This window comes from Petaurus breviceps, unplaced genomic scaffold, assembly GCF_028583685.1.
Source record: "Petaurus breviceps papuanus isolate PSGF00001 unplaced genomic scaffold, PetGlider_PUasm1.0 577, whole genome shotgun sequence".
In the NCBI taxonomy this organism is placed as follows: domain Eukaryota; kingdom Metazoa; phylum Chordata; class Mammalia; order Diprotodontia; family Petauridae; genus Petaurus; species Petaurus breviceps.
Window position 1 is genome coordinate 1,035,907 of NW_027186389.1, and position 15,495 is coordinate 1,051,401.

At 54.3% G+C, this 15,495-nt stretch overlaps 2 protein-coding genes across 3 annotated transcripts in view; one reads left to right on the top strand and one right to left on the bottom strand.

Annotated features, from left to right (window-relative positions):
* KCNA7 (potassium voltage-gated channel subfamily A member 7) overlaps positions 1-487 on the bottom strand; it is a 2,503-nt gene extending 2,016 nt beyond the window's left edge. The window contains 1 exon segment of the mRNA XM_069103275.1: positions 3-487. Within this exon segment, the coding sequence (XP_068959376.1) occupies positions 3-487 (485 nt within the window).
* A 7,092-nt stretch (positions 488-7,579) lies between these two features.
* SNRNP70 (small nuclear ribonucleoprotein U1 subunit 70) lies at positions 7,580-15,489 on the top strand. Of its 2 annotated transcripts, none has more exons than XM_069103379.1 (10): positions 7,580-7,876; positions 8,251-8,416; positions 9,733-9,795; positions 10,216-10,270; positions 10,564-10,628; positions 10,895-10,957; positions 11,201-11,282; positions 14,378-14,479; positions 14,590-14,676; positions 14,804-15,489. In XM_069103379.1, exons 2-10 carry the CDS (start codon positions 8,270-8,272, stop codon positions 15,433-15,435), a joined length of 1,296 nt encoding a protein of 431 aa, XP_068959480.1. In that variant the 5' UTR covers positions 7,580-7,876; positions 8,251-8,269; the 3' UTR covers positions 15,436-15,489. The 2 variants fall into 2 exon arrangements, with proteins under 2 accessions (XP_068959480.1, XP_068959481.1); XM_069103380.1 differs by having other exon boundaries at positions 7,583-7,876; positions 14,590-14,677; positions 14,820-15,489.
* Positions 15,490-15,495: the final 6 nt, after the last annotated feature.

The following is a 15,495-nucleotide window of genomic DNA, read 5'->3' on the forward strand; positions in this document are numbered from 1 at the left end:
GCAGGGTCTCCAGGCAGAAGACCACGATGGAGATGAGGATGACTAGCACAGAGACGACGGCCACGATGCGGGCTGCGGCCGAGCTCTCGGGGAACTCGAAGAGCAGCCACAGCTGGCGCGCGAAGGGCCGCCGGGGCAGCCGGCGCTCGGGCTCGGCTGCGAAGCCCTCGTCCTCGCGGAGCTTGGCGACGGCGTCGGCGCCCAGCTCGTAGAAGGCCACCTCGTCCAGGAAGACGTCCAGGGGGACGTGCGCCGGCCGCCGCAGGCGCCCGCCCGATTGGTAGTAGTGGAGGATGGCGTCGAAGCTGGGCCGGTGGCGGTCCAGGAAGAACTCCCCGCGGGCCGGGTCGTAGAAGGCGCTCCGGCGGCCCGGGTCGCCCAGCAGCGTGTCCGGGTAGCGCCCCAGGGTCCGAGCGCGCGTCTCGAAGCGTAGCCCAGCCACATTGAGCACCAGCCGCTCGCAGCAGCCGCACGGGTCAGCCTCCATGGCCCCCGAGGGCTGGCCGCCCGGCCAGGGAGCACGCAGAGGACGGGCACCGACGCCGCAGCCAGCCAGCCGGTGTCCGATTCCCCCGCGCCGGTATAAATAGACACTGCAGTGCCCCGCGGCCCGAGGGGTGGGGGCAGCTGGCCGGGGTCTGGGGGGGCGACCCGGGGCGCCCTCTGCTGGGAGGGGGGGGGTACCGGCCACAGGCTGGAGGACCCTTCCTCCGCCCGCTCTGCGCCTGTCGGCTGGGCCAACTCGGGCAGCTTACCCCAGCAGCTTATTCACCTTTTCGTCTCTGCCTAGGGCCGTCTGTCACTCTCTCCTTAAGGTTCGCCGACTTGTTTCATGCAGCCCAGGGCTCTCAGGCTGGATCTTTCTCTCTAGGTCTGCAGTCACTCCCAAGCATCATTTATTTCGCCGGCTCTGCCAGTCTCTGTCATCTGTCTTTCGCTCTCTGGTTTCATCTGTGTCTCCGAGAGTCTGTAACTCGTTTTCTGCAGATCTTTCTTTCCTTCCCTGGCTCTCTGTCCCTCTCCGATTGTGTACTCTTTAACCTTTCTGTCTCTTCCTCAGACTCTTTTCCTTTCTGAGAGTGACTGTTTCTGGATTCCTTTTGTCCCTTCTGGGGGTCCCTGTCACTGTCTTTCTGGATCTATCTCATTTTGTCACTAAATGGTAACTCCAAGTTACTCTTTGTGAAAAGCACATCTGTCCCTAGATCGCTAGGCTCACTCGGAGTGTCTTTTTTTTTTTTTTTCCCTAGGTCTATCTGTCTATTACCAAGATTGTCCTCTGGATCTGCCTGTCACTGTATGGTTCTGTCCATCACCTCCTTGGTCTCTTATATTCTTGGCCTTATGTCAAACAAACTCCCACCTACTGGGTGGAAATCCAAGTTTCCAGCTGCCCGGATCTCAAACTCCCCTTTCCCTTACTGCCCTCCCTAAAACCCCAACCCCATGCTATTCAGCCGTTCCCTCCCAAGTCTCCAGGCTGCTCTTTCCTCCTGCCATCATGCCTTTCCTTCAAAGTAGACCTCTTCCTCTCACACTGCTTCCTGTTATTAGTCCTTATTGGCCCCTTCCCCTTCCCTCCCTCCAGCCCTACAAACCCATTACAATTGAGTAATCCTGTCCAACTCCCCACTCTGGGCATTTTCTGGGCCTGCCCCCATGCCTGAAGCACAATCCCTGCTCATTTCTGCCTCCTCTTCCTCCTTCAAGTCTCAGCTAAAATCCCACCTTCAGCAGGAAGCCTTTCCCTGACCTTCTTAATCTTAGTGCCCTCCAATTCATCCTGTACATGATTTGTTTGCAAGTCCACTGCTAGACTGTCAGTAACTGGAGAGTAGGGCCTGCCTTTTTTTTGTAACCCCAGCACTTAGTATAGTGCCTGACAGACACACAGCAGGGGTTTAATAAATGCTAGTTGACTGACATGGGGGAGACACCAAATCCCTAGCCATTCATTTCACTGTTGCTACTGGACACACCTCTCATCTCTACCCAATCCCTGAAACTCACCCTGAGCCACTTCATGCCTCTGTTTTCTCCAGCTCCACCACCCTTTTTTCTGGCCCCATTTTCCTTCCTTCAAAACCTCAACTTTACGGTTGATCAGTTCACAACTATATGTCTATTCTTGAATGCCTTGGCCCCTGATCCTTTCATTGCTCTCTGGGCCCTCCTCCTCCTCCTCCTCCTCTTCCTCCTCTTCTTCCCTTTCTCTCTTATATGGGTCTATTTGTCTATCAATCTATCTCGAGCTCACTCTGGGTCTGTGTATGTCGTTTGCAAATGCACTCTCTCTGGGTTGCTTTTTCTGTCATTCTCTAGATCTGTTTGTGGGTCCCTCTCTGAATTAATTTGTCATTCTCTAGATTTGTCATACTTGGTCCAACTACCTCCTTCTCAGAGTGTGTCTTTAGTGTGCAGAGTCTATTTCTTTCTGAGTCCTTGTCCTTGTCATTTTCTGGTCTGTTTGGGTGCCCTTTCCCAGGTCTCTCTGACTCTCTGTTTTACTGGGGTACAACTTTCCAGGTCATCTTTGTGTCTTTGGGTACCTCTCTCAACCTATCTGCAACTATCCCTGTTTGGATAGGTCTTGGCATACCTTTCTTTTTTTTAGTCCAATGTCTGTTGTTCTATCTCTACCTTTCTCTGGATTTGTCTCTTAGTCTCTACCTGGTCTTATCTGTCCTCTTGTATTTCCCTCTCCAAGACTTATCAAAGGCAACTAGGTGATTCAGTGGATTGAGTACTAAGTCTGGAGTCAGGAAGATCCAAGTTCAAATCCAGCCTCAGACACTTCCTAGCTGTATGACCCCGGGCAAGTAATTTAATCTCTGTCTTTCTCAGTTTCTTCAACTATAAAATGGAACTAATAATAGCAACCCTTCCTTCCCTCCCACTGGGAGTGTGTATGTGTGTGTGTGTTGTGAGGATCAAAAGAGACATTCTAGTAAAGTGCTTACCCTGGTGCCTGGCACCTGCTAGATGCTCAATGCTTTCCTTATTTCTCTCCTCCTCCCCTCCTTTCTTTCCATCTTTCTGCCCTTCCTTCCGTCCCAGTGTCTGTCTGCCTATCCTTCATGATGTTTATCCTGTGTCCCTTCCTAGTACTGTCCCTGTAGCTTTCTCTAGATGAGCCTGCTTGTCCTCTGTGTCTTTCCTGTGCTCCTCTTTGGAGTTATATCTGTGTCTCTCTCTGAGTCTGTGTATTTTCCTGGGACTCTGTTTCTATCCCTCTCTAAGTCAGGCTTTCTGTCCCTCTTTGTCTGCCTCATATCCTTCCCTAGATCCTCCAATGTGTTCCTATCTGGGCCTTTGTATGGTGTGGTCCTCTTTGTGTTCGTCTGTGTTCCTTGGTGGGCCTCTCTGGTCCTGGTCCAGACTCTGCATACTTCCCTCTATCCTTCTGCTTATCTCTCCGGGTCAGTATGTCTAACAGTTGCTGAGTATGGCAGTCCTTGGGTCTTTCTATGTGTCCCTGCCTGGACTTGCTCCTATATGCCTCTCTACATCAATATACTATCAGACCGACACATTTAGACAGACCTGGAAAATTTAGACAATCCTGGAAAAGATTGTTTTTGGGGGGTTAGTGGATTGTAAGTGTGATGTGAGTGAGTTGGATGACATGGCAGTGATAACAGCTCCTTGTGATCTTGGGTCTCCTTAAGAGAGTTGTAGATTTCAGGAATAGGAAGGTGACAGTCCCACCATCCTTTGTCCTTGTCAGATATCATCTGGAGTACTGGGTTCAGGTCTGGGGACTGTGGTTTAACAATGACAAGGATATAGCTGGAGAGGGTACAGAGGAGGGTAACCAGGATGTTGAGTCAATATATATATATTGAGCCCAATATAAGCATTGGTCAAAGTAATTTGGGACATTGAACCTAGAGAAGATTCAGCTGGTATATGGTATTTCAATTATTCTTCAAATGTGGGCTCTTAGGTCCAACAAGGACCAGACTTACTGTTTGGTCCTTCAGGGCAGAACCAGGAACAATAAGTAGAAGTTCTAAAGAGGCAAATTTAGATTTAATATCAGGAAAACCATCCCAACAGTTTGAGCCATGTGGAAGTAGAATGGGCAGCCTCAAAAGGCCATGGGTCCTCCTCAGAGGTCTGTGAATGGAAGCTTGGCTGCCAATCCCATCCAAAACTTCATCTTCCTTGATTTCTTTGCAATTGTTGACACTGCCAATCAGCCTTCTGGTGCTGCTCTAACCTGGCTCTTCTACCAGAAGCTCCTTCTCAATTTCCTTTGTTGGATCTTCATCCAGGAGATCAGCCCCTTGTCTCCCACAGGGCTCTGTCCTGGGCTCTTTTCCCTTCTGGCTTTATCCTGTTTCACTTGGAGATTCCATCATTTGCTGATGGTTTTCAAATCGACTTTTTCAGTCCTAACTTCTCTGCTGACCTCTAGTCTCTCAGCTCCAGCTGCCAATGGGACATGTCAGACTGGAAGTCCTGGAGACACCAAAATGGAATTCGTTATTTCCCACCCCCTCAATTTTCTCTTCTTCCCGACTCCTCTATAACTGTCCAGGTTCCACCACCATCCTAGTCACCCAGGCTTTCAACCTTGGCATCATCCTCAGTTCCCTAATGTTGTTTCCCCCCATGGGATAACATAACAGATGGTTATCTGTTGCCATGTCCTGTCAATTTTACCTCCACAATCTCTTTTTTATGTACATGCTTCCTTCCCATTTAACACTGCCACCACTGTGGTGTAGGCCCTAAGCCCCTTATACCTGGACTCTTTCAAAAAACATTTTATTCCCCCCCCCATTACATTAAAATATTTTTTAACATTTGTTATAAAATTTTGAGTTCCAAATTCTTTCTCTCCCCCTCTCTCCACTGAGAAGGCACACAACTTGATGTAGGTTATACATGTGCAGTCATGCAAAACATATTTCCATGTTAGTCATGTTGTAGAAGACTACATGGAACAAATCAAAATGAAACAAGAAAAACAAAGAAAATAAAGAAAAAGTCTGCTTGGATCTGCATTCAGATTCCATTAGTTTGTTCTCTGGAGGTGGAAAACATTTTTCATCCTAAATCCTTCAGAATTGTCTTGGATTATTTTGTTGCTGAGAATAGTTAAGTCATTCACAGTTTATCATCATACAATGTTGCTGTTACTGTGTACTGTGTTCTCCCGGTCCTGCTCATTTCACTTTATATCAGTTCATGTAAGTCCTGGTTTTTCTGAAAGCACCCAGCTTGTCATTTCTTATAGCACAGTAGTATTCCATCACAAACACATACAATAACTTGTTAAGCCGTTCCCCAATCGATGGACATTTCCTCAATGTCCAATTCTTTGCCACCACTAAAAGAGCTGCTATAAATATTTTTTACCTGGCCTCTTGAAATAGCCCGCTGATCGTTCTGCTTCAAATCTCTCTGCCCTCCAATCCTAAAAAGCGCAGGTCTAACCATGTCACCTGCCTACTACACAAACTCCCGTGGTTTGCTTTTGCTTCTAAGATCAAATATAAAATCTTTTAGTTAGTGGGTGGTTACAGTCCTTCAGAAGCACTCCTCCCCCAACATTTCCAGTCTCTTACACTTTACATCACCCCATCCCCACTCTTTAATCAGGTAAAACCAGCCTCCTTGCTGTGTTCTAATAAGACACTCTATCCCTGCCCCCCACCCGACTTCAGGCATTTTCATTGGCTCCCCTTTCTTGGCTTCCATAAGAAACCTGTTCTGTTCCCTCTTCATTTTATTGACTTTCCTATGTTTACTCTCTCCAATATATTATCTATAGATTATCTGTACATAATTGTTTGCATGTTGTCTCCCCCTGTAGACTGTGAGATCTTTGAGAGTACACTTTAAACAAACAACAAAATCTTTCTATCCCCAGCTTTTAGCACAGTGCCTGGCACATAGTAGAGGCAGCTAGGTGGTGCCACAGTGCACAAAGCTCTGGGGCTGGAGTCAGACTGTCTTCCTGAGTTCACATCTGTCCTCAGACATTTACTAGCTTTGTGATCCTGGGCATGAAGAATCAGATACAACTGAAAAAATGACTGAACAACAACTGGCAAGCCCTTGATAAATATTTATTGACTGAGTTTGGACAACATTTAACTTCCCTGTGCCTTAGTTTCCTAATTTGCAAAATTGGGACAATGGCACCTATCTCATAGGATTGTTGTGATCAAGTGAGTTAATTCATGTAAAGTACTTTGCAAATGTTAAAATGTTATGGGTTAGATATTATTATTACTATTATCATTATTCATCTGTCTTCCCAAGACTTAAAACAAAAGGGTCTTGTAAAATGTGATTTCTTAAATGTGTGAGGATGGGGGGTTGCAACTACTGTTTGGTAGCATACCATTTGGTGCAACTACCTTTTGGTACTCTAGGGGAAGAAACCTCCAGCCTTCCCCATATAGGTCTGCCATATGGTCCTGTGATAGAGAGAAAGTCATACTATCTCTGGACATGAACTTGGTCAGATCCATATTATGTGAGAATTGTGCCAAGGCTGAGCCCATTCTTCCCAGAGACCAAGGTGGGACTGGGCAGAGTGTGCCCAAGGTGTTTGTTTTGGGAAGAGTTTGTAGATTGTTGTTGCTTTAGCTTTAAAATAAACATCTCTTTGTGAAAGTGAAAGAAAAGGAAAGATCCTGTTTGTCTTTGTTGCCTAGTCTAGGGGAGAACACATTTTGATTGAATGAAACAATCCAATTGGACCGATAGAACTTGTAAACTTCTGGAATTAATCACAGCCCGGTGTGAAGGACCAGGCCAAGTAAAGAAAAGAGGCCGTCTTTGAGCCGTCGGATTGGCTTTTGGAATCACAGGAAGGGGACCAGCTTTGCAGAGGACAAAGGCGGAGGAAGACCCAAGAACAAGGCAGCTCCTCTGCTCGGGTGCCTGTTTCCCCCCAGACTCCACACCATCCTGGAACATTCTCGGGCTGGGACCTTTTGGGGCCTGGGGCTCCGAGCAACTGGAGATGAAGGGGAGGTTAAAGAGAGGGCATCCCGGCGTCCGGACAGCCGGCCCAAGAGGTGCAGACTGCGGGCTCAGAGCTATCATGGCTGAAGGGGGTACAAACGCCCTAAGGCCCCGGAGGAGGGCGACCTTATAATACCACAGGCTGCACGGATTCTTTAATTTCCACACTAGGATGAATCTCGGCCCCGCCCCCCGAATCACGTGACGATACTTTCGGAAAAGCGGGGCCGGATTGTAATGGAACAGTATGTCACATGTTGGACTCTTTTCTTGGTGGTGGAAGGACACCTATGGATGGGAAGAAAGATGTCATTCGTTTAGCTCGCGGAAGGCGGCGGTTGATCGAGTACGAAAGAGGGAGAAGGAGAAAGCAACAGGCGCATGCGCCCTGACAACGTTGGCAAGGACGGGGAAGGAAGAGGGAGAGGGGAGGCGGGGTGGGGGGGGGGGGGAAAGGAAGACGATCGGCGCGTGCGCGCTGGACTTCTCCCGGGTTATCCTCCCCGCGGGTCGGGTCTACGCGTGCGCAGTAGTTCGCGGGCGCGCAAGGATCTCGGCGTGGCCCCACCTCCCGCCGGCCCGCGCTCGCGCCGAGCTCTCGCGAGACCCGCCTCCCTCGGTCGGTGCGTCTCTCGCTGCCTGGTCGCGCGGTGCGTGTGTGACCCGAGACCGGACGGACGGACGGAGTGACAGGGTGACGGAGCGAACGCCCCGGAGCCAACAGCGCCGCCGGCCCCGCTGCCGCCCCCGGCCTTGGCCCCGGCGCCCCACGAGGCCCCCGAGCTCCAGGAGGACGACGACGAGCCGCCGCCGCTGCCGCTCCTGCTGCCGCCGCCCGTCCCGGGAGTCCCGCCCGGCCGAGGGGGCCGCCGCCGCCGCCGCGCGGCCGGTGAGTGCTGTGGGCCTGCCGGGCTCGGCTGGGGCCGCGGCCGCTACCCACATCTCCCTGCGGCCGCCGGTACAACCCCCCCCCTTACCCATAATTCCCTGCGGCTGCCGGGACCCCTCTCACTACCCACACGTCCCTGCGTCAGCCGGTCCAACACCAGCTCCCCCCTTTACCCACAATGCCCTGCGACCGGCGGGGACCCTGTCCCCGTTACCCCCCAAGTCCCTGAAGCTTCCAGGACCCTCCTCCTGTGCCCGCAGTGCTTTGCGCTTGTGGGGACGCCTTCTCCGGACCCTCCTCCCTCTCCGGGCCTAGATCCCGTCCCGGCCGCTCACCCCCTCCTGCCGCTTCTGACGGCCTCTCCTGCCCTGCAGACCCTGCGCACCCGGCACCATGACGCAGTTCCTGCCCCCCAATCTCTTGGCCCTCTTTGCTCCTCGGGACCCCATCCCCTACCTCCCCCCCCTGGAGAAGCTGCCCCATGAGAAGCACCACAACCAGCCCTACTGCGGCATCGCCCCCTACATCCGGGAGTTTGAGGTGAGTGCCCCGGCCCCCCAGGCCTGTGGCTGGGGGCACCCCGCTGCCTCTTTTACACCGGGATCGGGGTGATGCTGAGCCCCCTCTGGCCGCACGTGTGTGCATGGCCAGGAGGGCAGAGGTGGCGCCCAGGGATGGCCGGGGCCCGGCTCCTCTGCTTTTGGCTAGGGCAGACCACACCCCTTTTCTCTGTTGCAGCATGGTGGTTCACTTAGATTGCAGCCGAGCCTTGGGTGGGAGTCTCTTCTCTTATTCTCCTGCTAAAGGTGGCACGAGGTGGTCATGCAGTGGAAAGCACTGCCACCCCCGAGGGCAGTCAGAGGGACTCTCTCTGGTCTCCGAAGGAGGTGATAGAGCTAGGAGATAAGGGATGAATTGGCAGAATTAGGAACCAAAAAAAGTCTTGGTAAACTAGACTATTGGGCGGGCCAAAATAAGATGAAGTGTTGTGGGAACAAGCACCAGGTCTTGCATTGGCTTTCCAGACGTGAGGAAGGTGGTGTAGAAAACACTGCTTGGGTGGTGGTAGTTTGTCATCCCCACCCCCTGTGGGCTGGGTGACCAAGTCTGGGGCCCAGGTAGGAGGCCCAGGGTCAGCCTCTTAGGCAAGTGATTCATGTCGCCTTCTCCTTTGCTTGAGTTCGTGAGCAGTGACGATTCACGCGCGTGGTGGGTTTCTTCAGTCATCTAAAGGACTCCCTTCCTCATGGCAGAAGGGAGGGCAGAACCCTGAGCACTGGGTCAGACCAAGACTGAGGCCTCTGGAGCCTCGCCAGGGGCTGGTTAGTGGGTTCCTCCTCAGGCAGGGGCTGTACGGCTTTGTAATAGTCACTAGGATTTCTGATGCCCTTTAGGATTTTCATACTGCTTTACAAAGCGTATCCCATTTGATTGTCACAACAACCCAAGGAGGTAGGTGTTGTAATTATTCCCATTCGACAGATGAAGAAACAAAGCAGGAAGAGTTTCAGTGAGTTGCCCAGAGTCATGCAGTTAGTGTCTGATGCCAGACTTGATTTGAGGTTTTCTTGACTCCACTAGGATGTGCTGTGATGGAAAGTAGAGCTATAGAGGGTGGAATGTCAGAGCTGACGGGATACTTAGAACACTGCTCTGGCAGGCTTGCTGCACAGCTGAGCAGAGTGGGGGGCAGGAGGGAAAGGGAGGTGGCCAGACCAGGTGAGTTGTGCTGAGCAGCCTCTTGACTCTGGGAAGGGTGTTTGGGGATAGGTGGGAGCAAAGGTAACTTCCTTAGGAAATCTTTGTGGTATCTCAGCTTAGTCCTGCTATGTCTTAATCCCTCATTCTGTCCTCAGGACCCCCGTGATGCCCCTCCTCCGACCCGAGCAGAGACGAGGGAGGAGCGGATGGAAAGAAAGGTGTGTGACTGGACCTGGTGTTTGGCAGAAAGAGGAAGGGAGGGAGGACATACAGGCTCTTCCTCCTGGAGTTCTAGGGACCTCAGAGGGGAAGGTGGAGGTCTGTGTGAGTGAGGCAGCTGTGGGAAAGAAAAAGCTTCAGGGTCAGGCTTGGAGCAGAGCTGAAAGAGGCCTTAGAGAATGGGCAGCAGAGGAAGAAGGGCTGCATTCAAGGACCAGTGAGCTGGAGGAGGGAGGCTCACACCACATCACTGAGTCTTGAAGGGAGGGAGACTTCGACTTAAAGGATCCCCCGGAGAGGGATTTAGCATGAGGAGGAGGGTCTGGAGGCCGGCAGGCAGGGGGAGCAAAGGCAGAGGCAGAGGCAGGAGGGCGGCAGACTCTCCTTCTCCATGCCTGTTTCTCTTCCCCTTCTCACAGAGGCGGGAGAAGATAGAGCGGCGGCAGCAAGAGGTGGAGACAGAGCTGAAGATGTGTATGTCTTGTCACATTGCCCTGGCTCTCTGCCCCGCGGCCCCAGGGTTTGCTCCTTTGTCTCATTCCTGCCCACTCTCTCACATAAGGCAGGAGCCTGCTTTTCCTTGGGCCTGGGCTGGGGTGAAGCCTTTTCCTTCTCTGAGGTCCCGCCTCTGTCACTTGACCCAAACAAAACCCAAAGTGCATCCTGCAAGGATCTGTTTTCTGTCCCAGTCCATCTGCACCCTACCTTGTTCTCCTCTGTCATTCTTGGCCTGGATTCTAATGGTTTTTCTTCTTCCTGCCTCACAGGGGACCCTCACAATGACCCCAATGCTCAGGGTGATGCCTTCAAAACTCTCTTTGTGGCCCGAGTGGTGAGTGCCGACCTCTTGTTGGCAGGTGGGTGGGCAGTGGGTGGTGGGCCGTGTCTGGAGTGAGGAGGACCTGACACTTGGGCACTGTGGCCCTGGGTGAAGCACTTCGCCCCTTGTCTGCTTTAGTTTCTGCATCTGTAAAATGGGGTAATCTCAGCACTAGTTACTTGAAATATTTTATATATGTGTTAACTTGGGGCTGGGGGAGTGTGGGGAAAGAAGCTAGTATGCTTTGAGATCGTGGCACAATTTTTTGTCTTTTGTAGAACTATGACACAACAGAATCGAAACTGCGGAGAGAGTTTGAGGTGTACGGTCCCATCAAGAGGGTGAGTTCTTGGGGCGGCTAGGTGGTGCTTTAGCACCAGCCCCAGAGCCAGGAGGACTCAAGTTCAGTTCTGGCCTCAGACACTTAATACCCACACAAAAAACCTAGCCGTGTAACCTTGGGCAAGTTACTTAACCCCAGTTGTCCTCCAAAAGGCAAAAAAAAGAGGGTGAATGCTTGTGAGCGGGGACTGGGGGGCTCTTCCCAGCAGGTTGCTAACCCTTGTCCCCACATGCCTGTGCAGATCCATATGGTCTACAGCAAGCGATCAGGGAAGCCCCGGGGCTATGCCTTCATCGAGTATGAGCACGAACGGGACATGCACTGTGAGTGTCTCCCTCCTTGACGCTTCCCTCCCATCCCTGCCCTTCGTACCCCCCTCACTTCCTCACATCAACACTCATTCCTTATTTTTCCTCTGTCTCTTATATATCTTTTTTTATATATATTTTTTAAAAAACCAAAACTCCCCTCAACGTGTGTGTGTGTGCGCCCGGGGGGCCGGGAGAGGTAAGTGCCACACGTTGACTCTTGGGGATGGAGGCAGCCCAGTGGTGGGGCTGGGCAAAGGCTGGGGGAAGGGGAGGCGGCTCAGCCAGGGCCAGAGGGGCTTTGGGGGCTGGACTTGGAGCCCTGGCCTTGCCTTCTCCACCCCGCTTCCCCGTGGCCTTGTCGGGGAGCCCTTGGTCGCCCCCTCCTCTCCCCCCCCCCCTCCCCTGGCCCCCAGCAGGGATGCCTTGGGTGGGCAGGAGCCACACTCAGTGGCCAGTCTGTGGGTCTTGTCTGTGTCTCCTCGATTTCGGCCTGACGTGGTTTAAAAGCCCCCAAAGGGAGATTGGTCCTGTGGGGGTGGCGGTGAGGGGGTGTGGCGTGTGGAGGGGCCGGCGTATTAATTGTATGTTCTTATTATTGTCACTGCAGCCACCACGCAGCTGGCTTGCAGCTGATGCTAACGCTCCCCTTACAACATCTCATTTTATGGTTGGTATAAGGGTTTGTATCATGGGTAAGATCACTCGCCACAGCACACCAGCCTAGCTTAGCCAGGCAGCTTAGGAGCAGAAAGGCCCCCCTCCCTGGCCCCCTCCTCTGACCCCATTCCCCAGCCCCCCAAACTCCTGTTCCCACTCCCCCCTCCCCCTGGCCTCCAGGTGCCCAATTGTTGGGCAGGGGCAGAGGAGGCTGGAGGAGGGGGGGGTGGGGAAAAGGCAAACTTCCCATGGAAGGGCCTTGGGGGAAGGGCCTTCTCACCCTTCCCCTCCCTCTTTCATCCTTTCTAGGCTCCTGCCCTGCCTCTCTGGAGGTCAGGAGGCAGGGTGAGCCAGGGCAATGTTTCCAAGTGTCTCTCCTGCTAGGGGCTGGGCCCATGCCCACCTCACAGGGTCTAGAGATGCTGTTTTCAGGGGTGGTGGGAATGGCTGTCTGGGAGCGAGGCAGGCTACTGCCCCCTCCCTGCCCAGGAAGTAGAGAGGTCATGGGTCTAGGGAGCTTCTTTGGGGATACAGGCTGAGCTTCCCTTGCTGCCCCACTCCCTCCTGGGCCTAGGGCCTTGGGTGCATAGCATTCTGCCCCTGCACGGAATTGGGGGGAGGCCAACAGGTCAGTTGTGTTGTGACCTTCAATTCAAATCCTGTCCCCTTGTGGAATTTGAGAGAGAGAGAGAGAGAGAGACATTGAGTAAATGGCATAGACACACATCACCCTTTGTTTTCGCTGTGTCCCCTGGTCTGGGCTTTTCTGGGTTCTTGTGCGCTGAGCTAGACTTGGGTCCTTGGGGCTTCTGAGGAGAGGGTGTCCTGACTTCCTGCTCCCTCCCTAGTTGGGGGCCAGGGGCCAAGTGTCCCTTTCTTCCCCCCAGAGCCATGTTAGCCACTGTCTAGATACTCTTAATCTCTCCCCCCTTCCTAGCACCCTGGTTTTGGGGGGGGGGTTAAAAGGTTATATTAATGTGTAGGGGACAGGCTGCCTGATTTTGTTGTGACTTTGGGGGTAGTGAGGGGGCTTGGCAAGTTTTTGAAGGCCAGTCTCCAGGCGTTTTGCTCTGGATGACTGTAAAATTCCTCCCTGCTCCCCTCAAACTCTCCCTCTCTAGCAAGTCACCCTGGGGGCTATCCCTGCCTCCCCCTGTCTCCAGGTGGTGAGATGTGCTTGACATACTTGTAGCTGGGACTGCTTCTCTGCCCCCTACTCCACCCTTGTAGCGTAGCTGCCCTGGTGGGTGGGGGGTGGCAAGGGGGGACCATGCGCGCGCTAAGGGTGCAGGTAAGCATGGGGGCTCCAGGTAAGCTGCCCTGTGTCCCCCCCCCGGGAAGCCTCCTCCTCGCCAGGCCCCTCAGGAGGACCGAGCCCCCCCCATCCCGCTCGGTTTGGTCGGACACTCGCAAAGCCGGCATTGGTAAATTGCACCTTTTCTCTTCCTCTGTTGTTATTTTTGGGGGTTGGGGGGTGGGGGAGGGGTAGGGAAGCTAGTGGGGGGTGGGTGGCTGGCTGGTGGTCAGGGAGGGACCAGAATGGGGCACCTTGGAGCTGCCCTTTCTCCATGCCCCTTGCGGCAGCAGATGCCTACTCGGAGGGGAGCTATAAGGTTTGGGAGCCAGAAACCTGGTTCCATGCCAAGGGGTGGGATTGTTGAGAGGCTTGAGGGCCACCAGGTAAGGCAGGGTGGAACCGAATTCATCGCACGTCTTCCCCTCCCACCTCACGTCTGTGAGGGGCCCAGGCCAGGGCCCCCTCAGTCCCCAGAGCCCGTAGCTCTCTGGTCCCAGCTGCCTCTCCATGCTCCGGACTTCCTCCCCTCCTCTTCTCACTGTTGGCTCTGGTCTCTGTTCCCTCCTGACAGACTGACTGCTATAACTGGGGGAAAAGGAGGGGTAGTGCTGAGCTGGGCATCTCGCCCTTGCTGCCTGCTTCAGGTTGCATGTCAGGGACCTGTCTCTGTGTCTTGGGGTGCCCGGTTGTGGCCCCGGCCCCCGCCCCTGAAGAGACCAGCATTAATTTAACCTTTTTCCTTTGCAGCAGCATTTCCTGGCAGGGCTGGGAGGGGGCTGCTCCATTGTGGGGATAGGGGGAGATGGATAGGGGAGGGGCATCCTCACCCCCACCTCAATGAGGATTGGGGCTGAGTAGAAGGAAAGGAATCTGATGGAGCAGGCCCTTCCACCTGAGGGATTGGGGGCTGGGTGGATGGAGAAGTCCGGCTGTCAAGTTGCCTGGCTCGCTGGTAGTCGTGCGTGCGTATCTGTGTGTGTGTGTGTGTGTGTGTCTGTGCGTGTGTGTGTGTGTGTATGTGTGCGTGCGTGTGCGCGCGCTCGGGTGCGCCTTGGTTGGGGAGGACAGAAGGGATGCCGGAATCTCAGGCTTCGTCCTAACAGGAGGCTCCCCTCCCCCCGGGGACTCGTCTCTGCCCCCTCCTCTGTTACAGCGGCTTACAAACACGCAGATGGCAAGAAGATCGATGGCAGGCGGGTGCTGGTCGATGTGGAGAGAGGCCGCACTGTGAAAGGCTGGAGGCCCCGCAGGCTTGGTGAGTGGGCGACTGGGATGGGGCCTCTCGGTCTGGGTGGGGGCTCTGTAACCTGCACTTTCCTTTCCTGAGCCATGGGCTCACGTGTGTGCTCATGTCTGTCTCCTCAGGGGGCGGCCTTGGGGGCACCAGACGAGGAGGGGCTGATGTCAACATCCGGCACTCGGGCCGCGACGACACTTCACGTTATGATGAGAGGTGAGGGAGTTTGAGGGCTGGAGGAAAGAAGCTGGGCGTCGGTCTCCTTGGGAGCTTCCAAATAATGGTTTTTGGGTCCCCAGAAAAGACGACTGTTCTTAGGATTGTTTCTGCTTTTTCTCTCTTGGCCTTGTCCTCCAAGGGACCGGGACAGGGAACGTGAGCGGGAGCGCCGTGAGAGAAGCCGTGAGCGAGACAAGGAACGGGACCGTCGGCGTTCGAGGTCCCGAGACCGGCGACGGCGTTCCAGAAGCCGGGAGAAAGAGGAGCGGAGACGCTCACGAGAGAGAAGTAAGGACAAGGACCGTGAGCGAAAGCGCCGCAGCAGTCGGAGCCGAGAGCGGGCTCGGAGAGAACGGGAGCGCAAGGAGGAGCCGCGGGGCGGGGAGGGCCCTGAGCCCCCAGAGGCAGGCGATGCACCCCCTGATGATGGCCCCCTGGGGGAGCCTGGCCCTGATGGACCTGATGCCCCAGAGGAGAAGGGCCGGGATCGGGACCGTGACCGACGCCGCAGCCACCGAGGGGAGAGGGAGCGGCGGCGGGACCGTGATAGAGATCGCGAGCACAAGCGAGGTGACCGGGGTGAGAGGCGGGACGAGGCCCCCCGTGGCGGGGGTGGTGGTGGTGGCAGCGGTGGTCAGGACAACGGGCTGGAAGGGCTCGGGGCTGATGGGCGAGACCTCTATCTGGAGGCCGATGCTGGCGATGGCTATCTGGCTCCTGAGAATGGGTACCTGATGGAGCCGGCGCCAGAGTGAGCAAGAGAACAGTGACCGCCACCCCCCACCCCCCAAGAAAAAAGACAAACCACCACCACC

Coding starts and splice junctions, on each gene's coding strand:
- SNRNP70 (XM_069103379.1), top strand. CDS start 8,270: ATGACGCAGTTCCTGCCCCCCAATCTCTTGGCCCTCTTTGCTCCTCGG. Junction 9,796..10,215: donor AGGAGCGGATGGAAAGAAAG/GTGTGTGACTGG, acceptor CCCTTCTCACAG/AGGCGGGAGAAGATAGAGCG. Junction 10,958..11,200: donor TGTACGGTCCCATCAAGAGG/GTGAGTTCTTGG, acceptor ATGCCTGTGCAG/ATCCATATGGTCTACAGCAA.